The following is a 23,093-nucleotide window of genomic DNA, read 5'->3' on the forward strand; positions in this document are numbered from 1 at the left end:
TTGTTTAGTTGTGCCCCGCCGAAATTGGCCAGTACCGAGGACCCTCGCCTTAAGGTGATATGAAAGTGTGATAACACACTTTATATATATATAAGAAAAAATAAAAACATTTATAAAGCTTTTCTGTGCACCGAATTATTTTGAAACTTTGACAGGTGAATATGGAGACGATGAAGAAGGTCCCAACACCTATACAATTTTTTCTAAATTTGTTGTAAAAAATAAAAATGCCATTTGATCATATTGACTTTGCTCGCGTTTTGTCAATGTATAGGGTTTCATCGAAGCTACCGTTTTATGTTCAGACGCTGAAACGATGCTTTTGAACGTGATAAGATGACAGTAGGTATCTTTTTCCTTACATTTTTCCATTCTTAGGACTTGGAATATTTTAAGGATCAAGTAGCGAGCTCCAGGTTTTGATTAAACTTTCCTGACGTAGGGGGAGACATCGTCGCGTGGAAACCGCTCGAAGTGTCATCCGGAGTTTTTCGCTCATCCGCTTAGAGAGACCGGAAGCTTAGTAGTACAGCCAATTCGAATCTCAATGGAGGGCTTAGCGGTAGAATCAATGAGAATCCTAATGGCTAATTCCGGACGGTAAGCCCGATGAGAATTCCGACGTGAAACGCGATAGTGAAACGGTAAACGGAAGGAAATCCGACAGCGAGCTTAAGGCCGAAACAAATGCCGTTCTACAATTACCAAATAGTCGTTTCATCTTCCCAGGTGGAAAGCGATGTGTCTTCAATAACGATTTTAGGGGTACTTGATAATCAGACATTTTTAAGGTGATATGAAAGGGTCATCTATATACATAAAAACGTGAAAATATTTATGAAACCTTCCTTCAAATTTTGTGCATCGGATTATTTGAAACTTCAGCATGTGATTATGGAGGCCCTAAGGAAGAACGCGATGCTCGTCAAATTTCATTAAAAAAGAAAAAAGACTCTTTCATTGAGACTCCATGACTACGTACAGAAGTTTCATATATTGTCCGAAATGATTAGGTGCATCCAGTTTGAAGAAAAGTTTTATAAATATATTTGGACACTTTATATGTATGTCAAGTAAACCTTTCATGACACCTTAAGGCTGGAAAGCACCTGTCGGTTAAACGTCGTCCCTTTTTCACTTCCCCTCTCCCCGTGGAGGGTCGCTTTAATTCCTTTCGTTACATCTGGATTTACGGGATCCCGTGGGATCGGAAAGCGCATTAAGGATTTCATGGTCGTCTGGATACGGAAGCAAGGATTTGCTCAATCGTAGGTGAGCCCTGGTGGTACCAAAATAGAGAAGGAACAGGTGAGGGAGAACACGCGCTAAGAGTGGCGAGGAGAGGGAACGATAACTAAAGAAAATGGTGAAAGGAAGGAAGCGAAAGGCTGGAATAAAAAGGAATCGGAAGTTAATAGTTAAGTCAATCTCGAAACCGAGAGAAGAAGTCGACGAGAGAGAACGCGCATAAACGTACGAGGAAGAGGAAGGATAGGAGAAAATGAAGAAAAGGCATAAAAGGAAGGAACAGGAAGGAGGAGGCGATGGAAAGGTAAGGACGGAAAGTGATAAAGAGAGAGGGGTAAAAAAAGGAGGCGAAAAGGAAGACTCTGGGCTATTTGGTTCGGAACAGAGTCGAGCTAACGATACCTCGTAATGGCCCTGGGCCCCTCGAGGTGAGGGGGCCAGGCAGGGGGAGACAGAGAGAATCCTCTTCTCTTCTCTCTCCCTCAGCCGAGCGGTATAATGTCTTCGTTACGCCGGACAAAAAGCACAAATAGCGCGGCCATATGACTAACGCGCCGTAATGACTAACGCGGGAAGAGCGGAGGACTTCTTCAGCAACGGGCCCAGACTATTGCCCACCAGGGAACAGGAGGGGGTCGCTTCTTGCCACCAGGACGGGTTTAACCTCCTGATTATCAATGGGAGTATCGGGGACCCTATCGAAATGACAATGCTAATTCGGCTTCACCGCGCCCTGACGTTACGACTGCAAGACAGGACCCATGGCGAAAGGAAGTGCTGCAACTTGGGGAACCACCTGCGAATTCCTGCGGAAGAGGAGAGAAAACTAAGTGTCACCTCCATCGAGGGTGGCGGTTAACCTGGATGGGGAAGATCGATGAAGAGGGTCGGAAGGATTATTCCCAGAGGCTTGGGAACGTCTTCTGATAGCGTATCTTCACGATGTTGGTGCCACGGATCGACTGCAAACTGATAGTACGAGGTGGAGGGGTTCGGTAGGTTGGTTGTGTGGTCACCCACCATTTGCCTACGTATTAGAGGGTCGGGAGGACAGTTTGGCGTCTGGACATTGAACATGGACATGTCAGCTTGAATGATGGCTAGCTCTGGTGTCATGAATCGGGTTAGCCCGGTTTCTTGGAGGAGTTCGGTCGTCCTGGTCACGCGATCATCGCCGATTGCGACGGTTCAAGGTGTCGGAAGGATGTTGGGCATCATCGCTGCACGTAAGGATGCCAGCCATCCTCGTTGGACCCGAGGATACTAAGCATCCTCATGGCACGCAAGGACGTTAGCCATTCTCGTTGCACGTAAGGACATTATCCACCCTCGACCCCTACACGGGTCAACGCCGGCAGGTCCCCGAACACCTTTCGGCGTGTCGTCGTTAACTTGAAGCTGGCTCTTGGTTGCAGAGCAGGAGCGGACGTTTCGGTGGGCAAGGGGAGGTCCTCGCGCCACATGGCACGACGAGGATCGCCAGGAGTTCCAAAGGAGTTTCGGAAGAGGTCCGCGGACTCGTCCCGGACTGGTGCGGGGGCGTCCGTTTCTCGGTCCACGAGACAAGACCACCGTGGTAGCGACAGGTGCGACCAGCCACCAGGCTGGATCCATAGTCCGAGACCGTTCCCGAGAGAGGACCCCCCTTTAATCGGGCCCACTCTCCCACTTTTTCCCCACTTTTCGGGCCCAGGCTGCTCCCACTCTGGGTCCCGGTCTCCCACTCTGACAGCCTCCCGCCGATTTCGGGATCGTGTTACTGGGCCGAGTTTTCGCTTCCAAGGAATCGTCCGTCCAGAATTTTCGACGGTTTTTGCGCGCATAATTGATAAGAATCCTTGAAACCCCCACAGCCAGTCCGGTTCCTATGTCAGGGTCTCCCATCAACTTTCGCAGGCGGCACTAACCACTCGGTGCATGACATTTAAGTGTTAAGCACTTTGCGCGACTTTGCAACAATGCAACAATTCATGCGGATTTGTTTGTATGCGGAAGAGAATTCATATGAACTCGAGAATCGACCCCCAGGGCGGCCCTGAGGATCAGTAGTTGATTCGGTAAATCCGTTGATTCGGATATCGAGAGGAGCCTGCCAGCTGCAAGAATCGGTTGGAAGTAGTTTCCATTCGATATCTCGATCGCTGTTAAAATCGAAGATCTCGAGAACCAGGAAGAAGGGGCCGAGCAGAAGAGCCGAAGTCCTGGGAAAGTTCGTCGCCCGGGAACAATCTCCGCGCGGAAACTTTCCTCGGATGCACCTGGGGGAAGTCGTTTCCAGGGCACGAGAGGATGCGTTGAAAATGCATTTTACAGGGGGAGAGACTTCTCCAGTGGAGGGGCCAGGGTAGGAGGATCTCCTGCGAGCAGTCTTCCTCTGGAAATTGCTTTTACGCTTCGGCACGCGGTCCTCGAGGTGTCGCAATAAGGACCGGAATGGCTTTTAATATTCGCCGGAAAATTTTCGGGCCGAATCCACCGCGAACCTACGGCCGACATTTGGGATTTCCGCCGGAAGTTAACTCTTTAGACCGGAGTTTAATAAGAACCAAAGGGGGCTCCCCTGACTTCGCACCCACGATCTGTTGCTTCATTGGCTCCTTTCCGAGACCTCCTTGATTAAAATAAAATTATGTTCAAGCGAATTGCTAAATTTGATCGTTGGCCCCTTTTCGGGACCTCGTTGATTAAAATAAAATGACGCTCGAGCGAATTACTAAATTCGTATCGATTTTCCCTCCGCAATCACCAAGAGGCGGTTGCGTCTCGAACAAGATCACGGCCTCGACTGAGTGCCGCGTCTCTTTATTATTTCTTCTTATCATTAACTAATTTAATCATTCGTTCGTTACGATATTAAGGTTATAAGAAAGGGACATTCTATATATATAAAAAATGAAACGTCAAAACATTTATAAAACCTATCTCCAAACTGGATGCAACGAATCATGTGAAACTTCGTCTCTTAGGTTTATACCGAGCGACGAGATAGGCGTTATTGATTACCGGCTGTTACCGATTAATCTTTGGCGACATTCTCCATCCCAAGATGCCACAATGAGCTCTGCACGTGTCACATTGTTTAAATCACTCCGGGTACGCATTGTGGATATGAAACGGTTTCGCAATTATCGCCGGAGCTGGAAGATCCGCATGCAGCCTCTGCTTGCAAACTTCCACGCAGGTGCGAGTGCACGCACTTTCAAGCAACTGCAAGCAATTGCACGCAGCCTCCCCTTCCTGGGAGCGTATGCAAACGGCTTCGAGATAGGGCTGATAATAATGAATAATTTTCCAAGGACCCGACAGGGAGAACGCTCGACGTCTCGAGCTTGCGAGATCACGAGCGGAACTTTCGAGGAAGAGGAGGAGGAGACGAGTAACCGAAGAAAGCTCCAGAGGAGCTTTCCCGGGCGAAAGCTGATGAGACACTTGCGACTATCGTGGCTGCAGACCTAGTGCCGATAAAAAATACTGCAGCGATCGATCCGGCGACGATATCAGACCGTCCATAAAATTATGATCACATATCTGATAAAAATTCTGGAATACACAGGATAAATAAACGCGTTGAAATTTCGCGGAGTACCAAGCCCTTCGTAAGGACTTCCTTGCCCACGTGTTAGTTTCAAATGATCCCTTGCGTCCAATTTGGAGTAAAGATTAATATTTTGACTTTTCNATATATATCGTTACATTTTTTTTCGTTACATCTTAAAACATCAGCAATCGGTTCTGAAAGGACATGCGACTGACTTCCTGCTGAACAATCCATTCTGCCGAATTTCGAAGAGGGGGTCGGGGTTAGTCAGAGTGGGGGTCAGGCCCCCACTATCTCGTCGGGTTCTCGGCACGCCAGAGGGGGGCCACGCGTGAAATTGCAAATGCAACGTAATTCGGCCGCCACCCACCACGTGACAAATCACGGCACCTCGCGAAAAACCTCGAGACCGAGAGAGCCGCTTCTTTTGGGGCAGCAAGCCGCGCTCCGTCGTCCCGATTCCCACGGATCGCGATCCGCCGTCTCCGAGGGGTAACGAGAGATCGATTGCGACCGGCGGCGAGATAAAGGAAGATCGATAGTCGCCGCCGGGTGGAGAGGGGACCAGGGGACGGGGGGGAGATCGATAGGGCTCGGATCGATAAGTGACGAGTCGATCGAAGCGTGTGACCTCTCCGGCGGTATTTTCTGGGACACTATTCGGGGATTTATTAAGGCGAAGTGAACCTCCCCATTTGGGGGGCAGGGGCGAAATCAGTCGATCCGAATAAGACACTATTTTTTTTTTAAGGTGATGCGAAAGTGTCGTCAGAGGTTTTGTTTATCAAACATTTCTCCCAACTCGGTTTACCGAATAGCTTGAAACTTTACAACGTGAATGGGGAGACTATAAGGAAGGTCCTGAAACTCAAATTTCTTTATAGGTATTTTAAAAATAGTTTATAAGAAATTAAATTTCCCGAGTTTCAGGACCTACCTTAGGGTCGGTTTGGCTGAACGTTCAAAGCCTCACACGTCTCTCATAGGTTTTGTTTGGCCCGATTCATATACCATGTCCCTTACACGATATCGTAGGTGAAGAGGTTAACGTTTAGAAAATTTGCATAAAGTGGTTCGCACGAATGGAGCAGTCCCAGTGATAAGGGCCCGACTCGACGAGGGATGCGAAGAGTCGTGTTGACTATCTCGTAGCTTACAAATAGCTCGGGGCATCTTGACTCCCCCGTCACGCCGATAACAGCAGAGATAAAGGGCAGGCCAGGAAATATTAATTAAGCTCTACCGAAGGACTTAATAGCCCAAAGAGGCCGGGAACGTTGTCGCGTGCTTATCAGGGGACGCGTGAATCGCGCAATTCCAGATAGGAGAGGGTGATAAGGAGTCTTGCGACACACCCCGACTTTCCTCGCCAAGGGTGGGTGCTTTGATCCTACTTCCCCTGGATAAACCGACAGACTTTAGGGACGCAATTGCGGATTCCAATTGTAACTTGGCGAAGGGGTTAAGTTCCCTCCACTCACGGGAATGATTAACGGGGGGAGTGATTTAAGAACGCGCCGAAGTAAGCAACCCATGGGGGAGTTTCCCCCACGTCGGGGGTGCCTCGATTGACGTCCTTCCCCAGGCTTTGTCGGGGTATAATGAAGGAATCGATGAGAATTAATTAACGTCGCCGCTCGGGACGCGGGAGAACGGAAAGGACGCTTTAAGGGGATGTGATAGTGGTATCCGAGGGGTCAATATCTTTCATGGAACGTTTTTTCTCAAACTTAAAAATTGTTTAAAAATTACAATCCCAGGTAATATCTTTCTGCCAAATGTCACGGTACATTTGGTTGCACGTACGAGTTTTCCTACTTCCTCAAACCGATAAAAAGTGTCGATCTTGGCACGCACGTGGGGGAGGAAAACGCAATGGCGGCAAACAATCGGCTCGTTGCGTTCCGCGCAAGAAGGGAAGCATTCACGGAAGAGGAAGAAGTCGGAGAGGGGGAGGGCAAGTTGCCGGAAGTTGTCGGGAAACGCACAAATCCGGCTACGATACGCGCATCCGGCTCGGGTGTACGCGTGCACGGCGGAAAGATGTCACGCGTGCGGGATGCGGCCTGCGGCCTGCGGCGCGTGGGCGGTAACAATGCAGACAGGACTTGGCGCGTGCCAGGTGGTTCGCTTACAATGCATCTTTGTTGAGCTCAGGGGCCGGCGAAGCTCCTCCGGAAGTCGACACCTCCCAGAGGAAAATGCTTCGAATAAAAGTTATAGAGCAGTGAATTCTCTATAAAAAAGTATTCCTTGGATTTCGCCGTAAACTTAATTGTTGCGGAGGAAAACCACGCGAAAGTGCAGGGTAGCGGCAGGTGTTTAGGTACGACGTTCTAGTACCTCGGTCTGGGCGTAAGACTCGCAATTAGGTTTCAGCCCTAACGGCTGAGTTTACGACGAGATCGAAGATAGAACTTTTTCTGGGGAACTTAAAGCTCTTCAAGTTTTGTTCGAAGCGTTTTTCGCTAGGTGCACGTATTTTTGAAATATTCGGGGATAACTGGGATACCGATAATCAAGGGTACGTCCTGTCATCCCGTGGTGGAGGGAACTTTGGAGTTCTTTGTCAGTCCGTGATGACTGGTCCGTCCTACCTAATAACGAGGGCTGGCTGGGCGTAAGCATTCATCGCTTAACGGGGAAACTTCTCCTCGTGAAATTTCCATCGAGCCGAGGTTTAATTCAGGCTACATTATAAATTGCTCGTTCCGAAAGTCCTTAAGAGCAGGCTATCCGGGAAGGCCGTGAAAAATCCCTAAGGCGACGAAATTGAGACGTCGACGAGGGTGCGCATTAAGGATTCCCGAGGGTTCTGGGTCGCGTAAATCACCCCACATCATATATCGAGTACCACCCCCCTGAACGCACGGATAAAATTATCCTTCTTAATGCGTTATCGATATCATTTCACTGGGAACGATTGAATGTCCCAGAAAATACCGCTTTCACTGAAAAACCCATGGAACTGTGTACCTCCTTAATGAAAAGCCACGTAGGTGTTCGATCTAGATCGGAATAAATAAAATCTAATACACGTGCCAAAAAGTCAAAATATTTATAAAACTTTTCTCCAAACTGGGTGCACCGAATTATCTAAACCTTAAACACGTGATTATGGAGGCTCCAAGAAAGAACGCGCTGGCCGTGAAATTTCATTTTTCGAAAAAAAAAAAAGAAATATCTTTCTTGCTTCTTGTCCGATATAAGTACACTAAAATTAACACTAAATCTGAAATACCATACAGGGGAAAGAAATGTTCACGACGACAGGGATGCACATCAAAGTGGTCAGAGGTCTTTGGGGTGTATAAATGAAAACTGTACGAGGGCGAGGGTGCAGACGTGAATGGTCCTGTACTCCACAAGGTGTTCGATCCAGGTCTAGGTCAGGAACGGCTCGGGGGCGAGTCGCGTGCCGGCCTTGAATAGAGCCACCCCTCGATGGACGAGCCGGAAGCAACCCCTGATCCATAAATACCCTAACGGGCCTAAACTGTCGCCATAGCCCTCAAAGGACCGGGCCGGACTGAATGGCGGCAGTTGTGCGCCCTTTGCCAAATTTCTCGCCTTTTCCCGGCCATTCTCCGGTAAACGACGGCAGCAACCCCCATTTGACACCATTTGTTGTGCAGCTTTGGGGCACCACCACCTGCCGAACCCATAGATCACCCCGATGATCTCGTTAAGCCATTTGCAAGAAATTTTTCGAGCTCACGACCCGTGTAGGATTTCATCGTACTTCGGTCACCCTGACGATGTCATTTTTTTTAAACGAATGAAAACCACCTAATGTGGCGATACTTTTTCTCCGTAATTTTATCGTCAACATTGCTACCTACATCAACGGCGATAAAAGGAAATTCTTATCAACTTTGTCAGCCCAGTCGTCCCGACGATACGGCAGCAAGAGCGAAGGAAGCCGAGCCTCTCGGTGGAAGTTTGTCGACTAGTCTCGCAAAGATTCGAAACTTTAACCCCTTGACACACACCCCTGTGTGCATCGGTAACGACACGAGTTACGACACTTCCCTGGCATGCCAAAGCAAACTCGACGTTTCTCCGATGACTTAAATCTCGACGTTAACGTCCTTACATGAGCGACTTATAGCTAACAACGATTAAGAAGAGACCCCGGTGAAATTCTGTCGAAAATGATAAACGAAGGTCTTTGGCAGTGTCTTTCACGATTTGCACCTTTGCGGAAACACTGAGTGGCCTCTTTCCATTTTTCATCCCTTTGGAGATACACTGATGAGATGCCCATGGAAATTGACATTGCCTTTTTATTCTATGTACTCGTAACTAATCAGTGTCAAACGTATGTACGTATCCAAATGAAGCCTACTATACCATAAAACCTACTATACCGATAGCTTCTACAAGATTTGCCTAGAAATTCCACTTGGTAGATGTGTTCCTTCCCGGTAATCGCATTATCGGAGTGGGTACTAATGGAAGCATGCAATTCGGGGTTATGTACCAACCTCGCTACATTGTCCCGAAATACCACATAACTTCGAATTCTACCAGCGTCCTAAAACACCAATCATCTTAATCGATTTTCAAAGTGGAGCTTTGAGACGGTGTCATCGGAAACTGTCTTCTTATTTTTTGTACTCGTCACTAATTGTCTCCTTATTTTTTGTACTCGTCGCTAATTAGCGTTAAACGTATGTACACATAGAAATAAAACCTGCTACTCCTATTATAACGATAATGTCTACAATATTTACTACCAAATTCCACCTCGGAAGAGGTGTTCGTTCCCCGTAATCTCATTATCAGGGTGGCCTACTAATAGGAGGGTGCATTTCGGTGGAATATGCGGCTTTGCAACATTGTCCCGAAATACCACATAACCTCGTATTCTCTTGTCGTCGTAAAGTTGCGAGCACCCTTAGCACTCGTAGCGGTCGGTCTTGCGCGTACGTCGCGTGTACGTCGTTACTCGTACCCCCAGGTAATTGCGGCCTTTCGCCGGGGATCCCTGACCCTTCGTCCACGGGGTAAAATCAGCCGGAACGCCCTCGATAACCGCCCCCGTAACCGGCGGTTACGTTAAGCACGAGTTTCACCCCTAGACGGGATTTCTCGGCGCTCCGCCGTCCGCGGAATTCCCCAGAACCCCCTACGGTGGCGAACCTAGGGGAAACTTACCAAACTCGGCCCGTTATCATATTTTCCTTAGGGGAAACACAACCTGGCGGGTCGGGAAACTCTCCTCGGGGCGCAAAGTGCGTTATGCTCAACTTTTGCCCTCCCATTCCGAGTGTTCGGTAACCAAAGGGGTTGGGCAGTGAAGCGTCATTCGAGGTTTTTTACGTAAAGTACCTAAGGTGGTACGAAAGGGTTATTCTACAAATACGATAGGTAATGACGTTTATAAAAATTATTTTCACTATTGGGTCAACCGAATCATTTGAAACTTTGCATATAATTATGGATGCCCTAAGGAAGAACGTGGTGCTCGTAAAATTTCATTAAAAAAAAATGAACATTGAAGAAGAAAGGGTCATTCTACATATACAATAGGTAAACTACGTATATTACCTAGGGTATTTCCCTTACCCAACCCTGACCGTGACACTTTGTCCTTTTTTTTTTTTCAACATGGTTGCACGAATTTATATAGAAAACTCTATATGTAGTCTTGTACATCGATTACGCGCCTATCGCTTTTCCGGTTGGTCTTTCAAGAAGTTAAATCGAATCCGGAAGCTGCAGTCGAAGAACAAACCGGCGCCCCCTGAACTTCGGCGAAGTTTGATGCTTCGCAAATCAATGGGCATCGCTCGGCCGTGTTAAATTATCCCCTGGCCACCCCGAGCGCCTCCACGATTTACAGTCGAGACTAATTTATATCGGGCTGTGTGCTTCACTTGCGACCGGAGAACACGACTCGGCCCCTGGGGACAATTCCAAGGTAATTGCCCGTGAATTATCCGTAAAGTAGTGTACAAATAGAACCTATCTACCGCGTAATTGTCTGCCCAAAGTGTAACTCTCGGTTGTGGGAAAATATCGTTGAGTGAATTTAATAAATAATTAATTCCCCTTACGAGGTGGCACGTGTACTTTTCGTGCATACCGAAATAGTACCTACAGACTGTACATATGAAGGAAAGACCATTTGCTGATATCTACATTTTATTTATTTTTTAGTTAATATATACATGTATGTTGGTGAACACCACGTGAAATGTTTACGTTGGGTAGATACTTGGAATGTGTGGATAATGTTACTCATGTTTAATATTCGTGGCAATTAGAACTATGAGGAAAGAGCCCCATTATTTCTGGATTATGTTTACAGGAATGAAGGGCACATGGGATATGGCGGAATTTTATATTAATAATTTCCTGGAACATCATATATTCCAGGCATTGAATCACTTAAACAGTCTCATTTACATTTACATTCTCCGCCTAGGCGCCGCTCCTTAAATGACTTCTGACCCAATTACCCTATTCTACATATAAATTAGATAAGCAGTATCATTAATTCTTAATTTCTCCGTTTAACCATCACTCCATAAATGACTTTCGACCTAGATATTCCACATCCATCGATATACCGGGTACTACACTCAACTCGATGATATTAAATAACTCACACAATAATCATTACAGAAAAATCTGTTTTAAGCGAGTGCTTCAATTGGGTACAATAATTTTTCATACTTTTGCTTTAAAAATAACCTCACTTAAAAAAAGGTTATACGGTAGTTAGTTTGATCAGTCAAGTTTATTAGAGCTTTTATGCTCCCATTGAATAATTATTTCACAGAGCAAATATGAAGGTGCCATATAATTTCGTCAAGATAGTTGACTCACCCTGTACAGAGTGGACGCTTCAAATTATTGCAATAGCCTTAATACATTAATTTCATAAAATTCATTTTTAAATAAAAAAATCAACGTGTCGCGCAATTCCGCCCAGCAAGTTGACCCACCCTGTACAAAGTGGACGCTTCAAATTATTGCAATAGCCTTAATACATTAATTTCATAAAATTCATTTTTAAATAAAAAAATCAAGGTGTCGCGCAATTCCATCCAGCAAGTTGACCCACCCTGTACAAAGTGGACGCTTGAAATAGCCTTAATACATTAATTTCATAAAATTCATTTTTAAATAAAAAAATCAAGGTGTCGCGCAATTCCATCCAGCAAGTTGACCCACCCTGTACAAAGTGGACGCTTCAAATTATTGCAATAGCCTTAATACATTCATTTCATAAAATTAATTTTTAAATAAAAAAATCAAGGTGTCGCGCAATTCCATCCAGCAAGTTGACCCACCCTGTACAAAGTGGAGGTTCCAGTCGGGTCCGGCAGTATCGATACCCGGCAGGAGCAATTTGCCAATACGGAAAGTGTTTGCCGATAATCCGGCGTCGGAGCTGCTAGGTGGCGGCGACTTGGTTTCTCTTCGCGGTTTGCTCGCCGAAGGTTATTTACCGATCCTGACACCGCGTCGCGTCGGTCGCCGGTCGCCGGTCGCCGGTCGCCGGTCGCCGGTCGCGCCGATAATCGATCGAGATCGAAGCGAATTGATTTTGGACGCTGGCCGATTATATCTCACGCTGCCCCCGGGGGTTGGGGGCACTCTTCGTGTGCGATCTCGTGGTCCCGCCGGCGGATCGTTACACCCCCATGGGGTGGAGGCGGGGATACCACCGAATTTATTACGATGGGAAAAGTTCAAGAGCGTCCCTCTGGGTGGATGGGTGGTGCCTCTTCCGCAAGGGAGAGGGAAACTCGCCCTGGGGTGGACTGCCCCCAGGGTGCGCAAAAATCTTCAACCCTAAATAACGCCATCGGTTTTCGAAGTCATACCCGTACATCAATGTTTTCCAAATGTAAGTTGATTTAAAAAAAAAAAGTTTCCTACCTGGTTATTAGAAAATTCCTCCCAAGGAATTTGTAAATTGGGTATTTATAAATATTTTAAACCATGAACCGTCATATATGTATGTAGTAAATTTATTAATAAATGGCTGGTTAGTATCAATAACTAAAGTGACATGAAAATGGCGTCTGACGATGTTTCTCGATTATGAAATTTTTAAAATGATTATAAAGAACCCAACGAACGTTCTGAAACTCGCGGGATTTTTTTTTTTTCCGGAAGAAGAAGAAGAAGAAAAGAAAGTGTACTTATCCCGTATAAGCAGACAAAAAAATGACATTTTTCGAAAAATGAATTTTCCTGAGTTTCGAAGACCTTCATTTGGATTTTCGTGATCACGTGTTCGTTTCGGATTATTCGTATCATTTCATATTATTATAATTAAAACATCCAGTTTGGAGAAATGTCTTGGTGTGTATAATATGACCCTTTCATATCACCTTGTTTGCAAATTCTCAAAGATCGGGGGAAATTGTTCAACCCCTTTGCAGCGTGCGTTCCGTTTTAAGGAGACTTCGCTCTCTCCCTCGGAAAGGTGAAAGAAAATAATTCGCTGGGGAGGTTTCGCCTGCCACTAGGTTTAAGAAGCTTCGCCGTCTCGACGTCGCGATTGCAAAAGGAGTAGTTGATCTTCAAGAAGAGGCCTAAGAGGACTTTATTTCGGTGCTCGTCGTCGCAGGTCTCGGGAGCCGTGGAGAGGTTAGGTCGCCGACGAGACCGAGAGAGACCGAGAGAAAACAGAAACAGAAGTCGGAGAAGCGAACGAAAAGTGTCCTCTAAAACCCCTAACCCCGTCAGCGCCGAATTTCCTTCCACGTTCATGTTCCTCTGTACGATACAAAGTTTCTCCTCATATTCTCCGCCCTCCCAAAAGAATTGTAAAAAAAAAAAATAAATAAAAAAAAAATGAATCCCTGCGACGATGGCATCGGAAATTCTAACAGATTAAAGAGGAGTACTGGATATTATTAATTACTCCTGATCGATTTTTCCCACACTTCGTAAATTAGGATCTCTACAGGTATTCCCTTGGCCCTCTTTCGAGTGAAATATAAGAAGCAGCACGTAAAAAGATGAAAAAATCCCATCTTGGATATAAATGCTAGAAGAGATACATATATAAAAAAATTCCACGAAACAGTGAAATTCTTAGTAATATGCATTCCCCGTGACAATACCGGGTTCCCTAATAAGAAATAATAATCTGGGGATAATATAAGGAAGTATCTTAAGAGTCGCTTCCACGGGGGCGGCAGTGGCGCCCTTTTTCCGGAGGGCGGATGAAAAAGTAGCGGTCCATCTCGGAGGGCGATGAGGACTTTATTTCGGTGCGGGGTCCAGGGCGGGGAGGTTAGGTCTGGGGCGGGCGAGCGAGAGAAAACAGAAGCGGAGACACACCGCGGCGTCGGATCGAGGGGAACCGGAGTGGGGATGGGCGTCACAGGGGCGGGAGGGGGAGGGCGCGAGACGGAGGAGTCCGCTGCACTCGGCAGTAGGCAGCGGGAGGAAAAGCCTGGCCATTCCGGGAGGGGGTTCGGTGGCGGCGGAGTGGGGGTAGGAGATCACGCGTGCGGTTCCTCGGTTGTTAGGTCGTAGCTGCTCGTAGTTACACGTACAGGTTCTTAAAGGCGTTTTCCCTCTCTCCGTGGCGGCGCGCGGTGTGGCGCGCGGCGCGGTGCGCGCGCAGAGCCTCGGCCCGGCATCCGCCAGGAGTCGCTGCCTCCGAGGCCGGCCTCGGCGCGCGAGCGGCCTGCTCAGTCTAATTTGAACCGCCGCGCGCGCGCCCGACTCGCGGGCCATCCTCCGAGGCTTAGGTAGCCGCGTGTCGGCAGTCCGGCCGGAGAGTCCCTAACCTAGCGGCCGGGGCTTGGGTAGTCGGACCCTCCAGGCGGTCGGTAATCGGCCTCGATCCACCGGGTGGTCGGCGACGAATGGTACGTAAGTTGGAGCGGGGCCGCCGAGGGCCAGGTGGACGCGGCCGGGGGTGCGGACGTTAACGTAGTCGGGCCCCGGCAGCGTACCCCGGTGGTCCCGGTCGCCGAGTCGAGGGAGGCGTGTCTAGGTTAGGACAGGAACATCGGGTGGACGATGGTACCCAGGGGTTGCGGCGGGCGAAGCGGGCGTTGACCGGCCCCGACGGCGAGTACCGGGGTGGTACCGGGCCTCCAGGATGAAGAGGACACCGCTCTCGGGGAGGATCGCGACCGGGCGTGCACCGGCAGTCGACCGCTGGGGAACTCGCCGGGGGTCCTGAGCGTGGATGCCGAGACCGGGAGAGGAGCGGAGTGCCGGAAGAGCGGATCAACGGAGAAGAGGACCAGGAGGAGGGTGGTCCGGAGGAGGGACTCCCGAGGCGCACCAGCTCCCTAGCTCCAGAGGACGTGGCACCAGCGGCGGATGATGTGGGCGTCTCTACTTTTGGCCGGGATCTTAAGCGGTTGGTGGGGCCCTCTCGCGATCGGGGCGACGAGCCCCGCCAAGCCGGCCCTGCCGACGGCGGCGACCGGGGTGGACTCGGTGACGACCCCCCACGAGGAGGCCTCGCCGGTTTTCGGGAGGACCCTGCCGGTCGCCCCGTCGACGACGCGCCGGTACGCGAAGGAACCCGCGGAAGAGGAGGAATCCTCGTCGACTAAGGAGGATCCGGAGGATCCGAAACCGCCCCGCTACCATCGGATCAACGGACCCAGGGCGACGTCCTGGAGGCAATCGGAACTGTTCGAGGACTTGTACGCGGAGACGCGGTCGAGGACGGCCAACCGGGAGGCGTCGAGTCGGAGAACCGAGGCCATGGAATCGGGGCACGCGGTCGACCCGGGGAACCGCCAATGGACGACCCCCACCGGCTTGGAATCCGCACCCGAAGACCAGGGACCCTACGCGTGGATGAAGACTCACCCGGACGCGCCGATCAGGGAAGTGAACCCGGACCGGGATCCCTTCCCCCGCCAGCGTCCATCGGGGGAGCTCGCTGGAGTCACCCCTTTCAGCCCTGATCCCTCCCCCGGGAGGCAGGGTACCCCTCGCGACTACACCTATCTGGACGCTCTGATCATCGAGAACGACAGGGACTGGAGAACGGTCACCGGGAGTCGGCAGACTCGGGTCACCGTCCCCGGGAGCTCGATGTTCACCTCGGAGAACGACGACCCGACCCCCCTGGTCACCAGGAACGGGGAAAACCTCGACACCGTGGCCGGGGGACTGCCGCATTTGGATGAACCGGTCACCCGGAGGGAACCTTTTGCCCCCAAGGGCCTGGGGACCCTACCCGACACCTTCTCGACGATGTACCCCACGCTGGCCCAATCCCTTCTCACTCGCGACCCTGGTCACTCCTCTAGCCAGGACCCTCTGATCGGGACCGAGTCCTCCGTGGAACGCCCTAGGGTCCCCAGGTCGGTCCATCCTCGGAGGCCCAAGGTTCGCACCAAGGCGGAGTCCCCTAGGGAGCAACGACGGCGATGCCGCGACAGAGGGTGCCGGGGACGCAACTGGTGCCCCGACATGGACGTCGGGAACCGCGCCTACATCGCACCCACCGTCTTCGAGGGCAAGGCGCGCAGCATGTCCTCCTTCAGGAAACCGGGCTCGAATTACGCCGTAACCTTCGAGGTCAAGCAGGTCTACAAGAGCCAGCCAGGGTTCCTGCCCCTCCAGAAGAACGACAGCGTTCGCCTCCACTTCCGCGACAAGGCCGGCCCCGGCAAGTCGACCTTGTGCGCTCAGGAGGCCGCTGCTCCACAGCGCGACAATAGTGGGGTCGTGCGCGCCAACATCAAGCGGGGTAAAGTGTACTTAGTGTTTGTGAACCGCGTGGGACCCAGGAACTTCACCATTTTGGGAGAGCCCGTGATTCGCAGCAAGAAGAACGAACAGGCGGTACAGGCCGTCGTCAGACCGGACTACGGTGAGTACACCTATCATTTTCGTTTAATCGAGGCGAAATCTCTCGTCCTTAGGACCTCCAATTGGCGTTTCAAGGTCTCGCGAAAGTGCCGCGGAGAGGTCTCGCTTATATGAAACTTTTCCCCGGGCTGGGTGTACCGAATTTTTTCAAACTTCATTTTCAAACAAATTTCAAACTTGACAACGCGAATGGGGATGCCACGAAGATGGTCCTCACGCCCGTAAGGTTTCAATTTTAAATACAATCCGTTCACCGATGTTTTCCAGACTTTTTTTATAAAAGAAAGAAATGAAATTCGGCTCAGGATCTTCCTTATAGCCCCCTCGTTCACGTTGCCAAGTCCAAAAATGAATTTTGGAGAAAAGAACCTCATGGACCTCCTTGATGCCACTTTCACATCACCTTAAAGTCCTAGCGATTGGATCGAAACTTCGGTTTCCGTTTCTTTCATCCCTCTCCGGATCCCATTCGCGTCTGGGTCATCCTTTTCGCGAAAAGTGTCTTTTCTCTTGATCTAAGTGTCGTTAGCCTTTCGACACCCAAACACGTAGAGCAGAAAATGCTTTTCGCCAAAGTTGCGGGGACATCCTCGGGGGTGGTGGCAGGGGTTATAAGCCGAAGCAACATTGTTGCTACGGGGTGTCGCACCACCCTTACTCGCAGGGGCTGTAACAAGGTCGGGGCAATGTTGTAAAGTGGTATATCACTTTACTGGGAAAACTTTCCTCGTTTTCGAGTCAAACTTTCCGCGATGTGAGCCAGACAGGGTCTGACCGTTAACACGCGTTTCTTGACACGCGTGTACGCGAAACTTCGCCACCTCCTCCCTTCTTTCTTTTTTTTTTATCTATCTTTCTTCTTATATTTTATCATATCCTTTATCTACCGTCGACCGACCGGCATGAAGATTGACGAGGGATAATTTCCACCTGTTTGTACGTGAATCGATTATTCAACGGGGGAATTGTCCAGAATTGAATTGCGAGTCGCCGAGCGGTTTACCTAATAGTTATTGGCAGTATTGGTAATGTCGTCCAGTGTGTCGCAATTATCGAACTGCCATTGCTAGGCATCTGCAGTATCGCTAATGGCAAAGGCGCGAAACACGATTGCAAATTTCGGGCAGCCTTGGGGACGGGATGTATATATATACTTCATATTTCATGGGTCGAAATGAAAAAAGGAAAGAAAAAAATGGAATTTGAATTTCATCGTTCCGGTTACATATTCCATCTTGGGGGCGTTTAATTGTTGATTCGTAATTGATCGTTAAGAAGGGTAATGTCCTTTGCAAGGAGGCGCGCGTTTCCGTGCTCGCCCTTGGGTTTTGTTTCACGTTCATTATGAATCTATCGGGGAGAAAGTACGTGGAATTGACATGATTTTTTAAATAATTTAACATTAGTCTTGCGGATGTTAAACTATTAACGTGGAGGATGTCTTTCGCAGTTGGTCTCGGTACACTTTAATGTCGAAACGGTCACGTTGGAATATCGATGGAATTGCTTTGCGGCTCGGTACTCTCTTAGTGTTTTGTATTTACGTCGAAAATGCCGGGGTTGATTGTTCACCCCGACATTGTAATGTTCAAAATGAACGTCCCCACGTTCTTTGTTGACAATAAAGTCGCGAGGGGCCGGGTTTACGGACGTGCCACGGCACGTAGGAGTCGGTGTCGACGCATCGCGAACTCCTGCTCCTCCTCCTCTGTTTACCAGGATCCGAGGGTTCCTAGGTAGATACCGCTCGTCCAAACTTCCCGACTCTTATCCCATTAGCATCCGGCCCCTGACGCGACTCCCTCGGGACCCGGCCCGACGCCTCCCCGGAACGTCCCGAAGAATTAATTCCACCCCCCGAGCGGCGCGCTGTGTGCACCCTTAAAAGAAGCGCTATCATTTTAGAATATATCCCTCTTGAATGTTCACATTCTTTTTTTTCTTAAGTAAAATTTCTATCTAATGGTACTTGACTTTAAACGTTAATTAGAATTAGAAGAATTAATTTCTCCCCCCGAGCGGCGCGCTATCATTTTAGAATATATCCCTCGTGAATGTTATAACACATTTTTTTTTTTCATGTAAAATTTCTATCTAATGGTACTTGACTTTAAACGTTAATTAGAATTAGACGAATTAATTCCACCCCCCGAGCGGCGCGCTATCATTTTAGAATATACCCCTCGTCAATGTTATCACATTATTTTTTTTGTTCAAGCAAAATTTCTATCGAATGGTACTTGACTTTAAACGAAGTTTCATTTTTTTTTTAACTTACAAATTTTACATACGTCCCGGCAGTGATTGTTTACGTCTTTAGGTAGATTCGCCCCATCCGACAAAACGTGACATGCGTTTCAATGGAAATTAAAAAATCCATTCATCCCATATCTAAATTTAATTAAATTAAATAAAATACTAAATTTATAATAAAAGTTAGAGATATTATTTGAAAGTATGTTGAAAAATAGTCATACCACGCCCGAGTGAGACTGCCAATGGAAATGTTAGAAGATTATGACATTTTCCTTAACAGCCTCTGTCAGGACGTATGCAGATATTACCGACCCCGTCACAATTGCCCGCCCACTTCCCCCTACGACTCCACCGAGGGGATCGTCCTTACCCCCATGATCCATGGTTAAACCGAGAAATAGGAAGCGGGGGATCGCGATGCGTTGCGTCTTGCACGCATCACGATCCGGTGGTTCGTTGATCCGGTACAAAAGCGGTCCGCCGGCCCTTCCAGTTGTCGGTGACTAAGCCAGACGTGGGGTCGGGGGGCAGGGGGTCGGGGGGGATAGCCGAGACGTCAATTATAAGGCCTTAATCGGAAACCCGTCCTTACTTCTGTTGGCTTATACCGCCAGGAGAGAGACGCGTGTGCGTATTCTCTCCGCGGCCTTTTCTACCTACCGCAACTATCCCCCCCAAGGGGGGCACGGCCCCCATCGGAGCGGGCAACTGCGCACGCGCGTGCCCCCGAACCCCCTGCCGGTAAAGTAGGTTATCCCAGAGATGGACCCCTCTCGACGGGGAAGGACTTCGAGGGAGAAAGAAATTCCGCTTCCGTTTGTGACAGCTCATCTGAAGGGATGCTTCCGATTAAGGTGATATGAAAGTGGGATATATATATGTATATAGGAAATGTCAAAATATTTATATTATTTTTTATTCAAACTGGGTGCACCGAATTATCTGAAATGATTATTTTCCTCGAATTGAGGAAACATTTCAGTGGGACTTCAAGCTGTTTCGATGTCACTCTTATGATTCCTGTATCGGTGACATAAAATGCCTCAATTTCCGCGTACCTCCGACCATATCAAAGTCTATTATACTTTAGAAGTTCCTACTGTCAATTTTGTACTTGGCGGGAGGTGTCTCGGTTCGTTTTAACCTCTTCCTATCTCTGGGGGACAACCCCATTGTGGTTCCCATTGCTGTCGCCGACACCTCGCGAAGCGATATCCCTCCCCCGAGTTTCCGGAAACAAATTAACGCAACTATGCCGTGTCCGGTGCGGTGATTGGCTTACGTCACCCTTCCCTAGGCAGCCGCGACAAATTACTATCAAAATTAATTGCCGCCAATTATCCCAGGTGCGCCGCCACCCCGGGCCGAATTCCCGAAATCGCATCTCCGATTGTCGGACGGCTCGGTGATGTGCAGCTCGTTTCGTTTTGCAAACAATCTCTAAATGTTATTCGCCGTCACTCGACGTCTCTACGTGCGAGTCGTTGCCTCTTATCATTCGATTTCAAACGTGATTACCCGGTGCACTTAGCGATTCAACGTGTGGATCTTCGTACACTTTCCAAGTTCCGTTCCGTTCGAAACTTTCAGGAATAATTTCACGCAGTGGCCATTTTTGTATCGCCTTAAGGTGATAAGAAACTGACATGTGTACATACTCTACAGTCCAAATGTATATGAAGCTTTGCGCCAAATCTGGTGCACCGAATCATTTGAAACTTCATGGGATTATGGAGGCCCCAAGGAAGAATTCTCGGGAAATTTGATTTTTCGAAAAGAAATATCTGCTCATTTTTATAAACATTTATAAACATTTTGACGGTTTTATATGTATAGAATGACCTTTTCATGTATCCCTTAAAGTTTTGCCCTGAGACGCCATCGACTTCTTCGGCATCGCGTTCGTCCTTACAGCCGTCATCATTGCACTCTGAAGTGTCAAATGATTCTATACCCTCTGGAGAAAAGTATTATAAACATTTTGACGGTATCATATGTATAGAATGACCCTTTCATGTCGCCTTAAAGTTTCGCCCTAAGACGCCATCGACTTCTTCGGCACGCGACGCCGGTGCGCGGGTCGCAAGAAAGAGAGGTTAGGTAATCCGCGCAATTCGATCTCCGTCGATAAACGAAGGGCTCTTCTTGTCCGAGGGAAATTACCGGGACATAATGACCGGCAGGCACGCTTAAGGGGGTTGGTACGGAACTTTCCGCCATTACGAAACGCGGCATGCCGTCAAGTGGTCGAAAAACCGGAGGAATTAACCTTGTTCTCGACCTCCTTGGACGGTGGGCGTTTCTTTTATTTCGGAATGACCGTTCGTGGAGGGGACCGATATAAAATGGCGGTAAAAGGTGTCCGATATTAGATGGCGGGTAGGGCTCCCCGTTAGTACGTCATTCGAGTCTTCGGCACGTGACGTCTAAGCTACGGTGCCTTCCATCCTCTCTTCTCGGGCTGGGGAGATCGGACGAGATTCGATCTCTCGGGGATGATACCCTCCTTTTATTGCGCCCCGAGATTCCGCCATATTCCTTGCCCGAACCCCGGAATGCCGGGAGGAATTAAAATGTCGGAACATGCGCCGTGAGGTCTCATCTTGGGATGTTCTTGCGTGGGTTATATTTCCTCGGTTTAAATAAATCCTTTGGTTTATTCTTACGCGTATAGCCAAACATTTTGTCGGCTTGAATAAATTCTTTGATTAAGAATGTCATTTTGGGAAATCATCAACGATGCTGCCATGTTCATATACAAGGATACAAAGGTATTTGGGTGAATCCATTAAATTTTTTTTGGCTCGATCATGAGATATGGTCGTCACATGGAGAACCAAATATTTGGTCGGCTTAAATAAATTCTTTGATTAAGAATGTCATTTTGGGAAATCATCAACGATGCTGCCATGTTCATATACAAGGATATAAAGGTATTTGGGTGAATCCATTAAATTTTTTTTGGCTCGACCATGAGATATGGTCGTCACGTGGATAACCCAATACACATTCGGCTGGACTAAATTCTTAGATAAGAAGAAAAAAAAAAAAAGAACAGCAGAAAATATGCCATTTTGGGAAATTCTCAGGATGGAAAAGACGACGCTGCCACGTTAGAGTGTACTATCAAAGCTTTGTAGGTACTCATAATCGGGCCATAAAGGGATGGGAACACGTTTGGGAAGACCCATCGAGAGGAGGAACTTTGGAGGCAGCACGCGTCGTCGCGTGGCCGCATCGCGGAAATCCCGGAGTCCGCGTGGCGCTGCGTTATCGGCAGGTTAGCGGGGAACAGAGAGCGGAGATACCGGCTACCAGATACCAGATTGGCTCTGCGGGGCCCAGGGCCTCCGAGGGGGGTCGAGGGGGGTTAGAGGGGGGTTAGAGGGGGGTTAGAGGGGTTTGACGGTGCTTGGAGGGGATCCGAGGGGCTCGGAGCGGGGTGGATGCGCACTGGGGGGAAACCGCGGAGGAGGAGGAAATGGCCACATAGGTATCCCGGGCACGTACGGCCCCGTGCCCATACTCAGCGGACCCCGCAGGTACGCTCTATATACTCCGCTGGACCTCGCGAAACTCCAGGTGGGGGTAAAGATCGACACCGGGGTGGGGCGCACGTGGAGGGGGGCACACGTGTGCCCCCGTATTGCCGGGCATGCCCCGCTAGACTGCTGGGCGGCCGCGATGTTCTCCGCGATTTTCCGATCCCCGGCATCTCCGGCTGATCCTCTCGCCGAACGATCCCTGATCTCCTGGGTGCGCGCGAGAAAGAGAGGCGCCTGATAAGCGACGATCCGATATCAGCGATATGGAGTTTCTTGGGCTTGCGTTTGGATCGGTGTCGCTGGCCTTCCCAAATGGATGCCCCAGGCATCGCGGAACGTGGGATATCCGTAAATTAATTGTATTTAAATTTTTATTGCACGTTTCTAAGATATATATGTTACGGTGAATGACCGAATTTGGAGAATGTCGACTTTCACCGGTGAATGTCAACAGATACGAAATACGTCGGCGAAAGATCGAATATTTCTATTACATACGTCTAATTAAAAATTAGTGCGGCACCGCGCTTGCACGTAGAGACCCCTGTGGGTACGGCCTACATACCGTCGCGTCCTGCGCGCGCATCGCGCCGGCCGGAGTGGGGCACCACGCGTGCCCCCCTGTATTACCGACCCCGGTAGACTGCTGGGCGGCCACGTCGCCGCGATCCGGCGATCCGCCG

At 49.0% G+C, this 23,093-nt stretch overlaps 1 protein-coding gene across 1 annotated transcript in view; it reads left to right on the forward strand.

Annotated features, from left to right (window-relative positions):
* The first annotated feature begins 14,659 nt into the window (after positions 1-14,659).
* The window catches only part of LOC105696724, a 154,074-nt gene continuing 145,640 nt past the window's right edge, over positions 14,660-23,093 (forward strand). Inside the window, exon 1 of the mRNA XM_012419422.1 lies at positions 14,660-16,610. Coding sequence (XP_012274845.1) covers positions 15,098-16,610 — 1,513 coding nt within the window. The 5' untranslated portion in view covers positions 14,660-15,097. The remainder of the gene's footprint in view (positions 16,611-23,093) is intronic.

Source organism: Orussus abietinus, unplaced genomic scaffold, assembly GCF_000612105.2.
Source record: "Orussus abietinus isolate OABI.00-Male unplaced genomic scaffold, Oabi_2.0 scaffold16, whole genome shotgun sequence".
NCBI lineage: Eukaryota > Metazoa > Arthropoda > Insecta > Hymenoptera > Orussidae > Orussus > Orussus abietinus.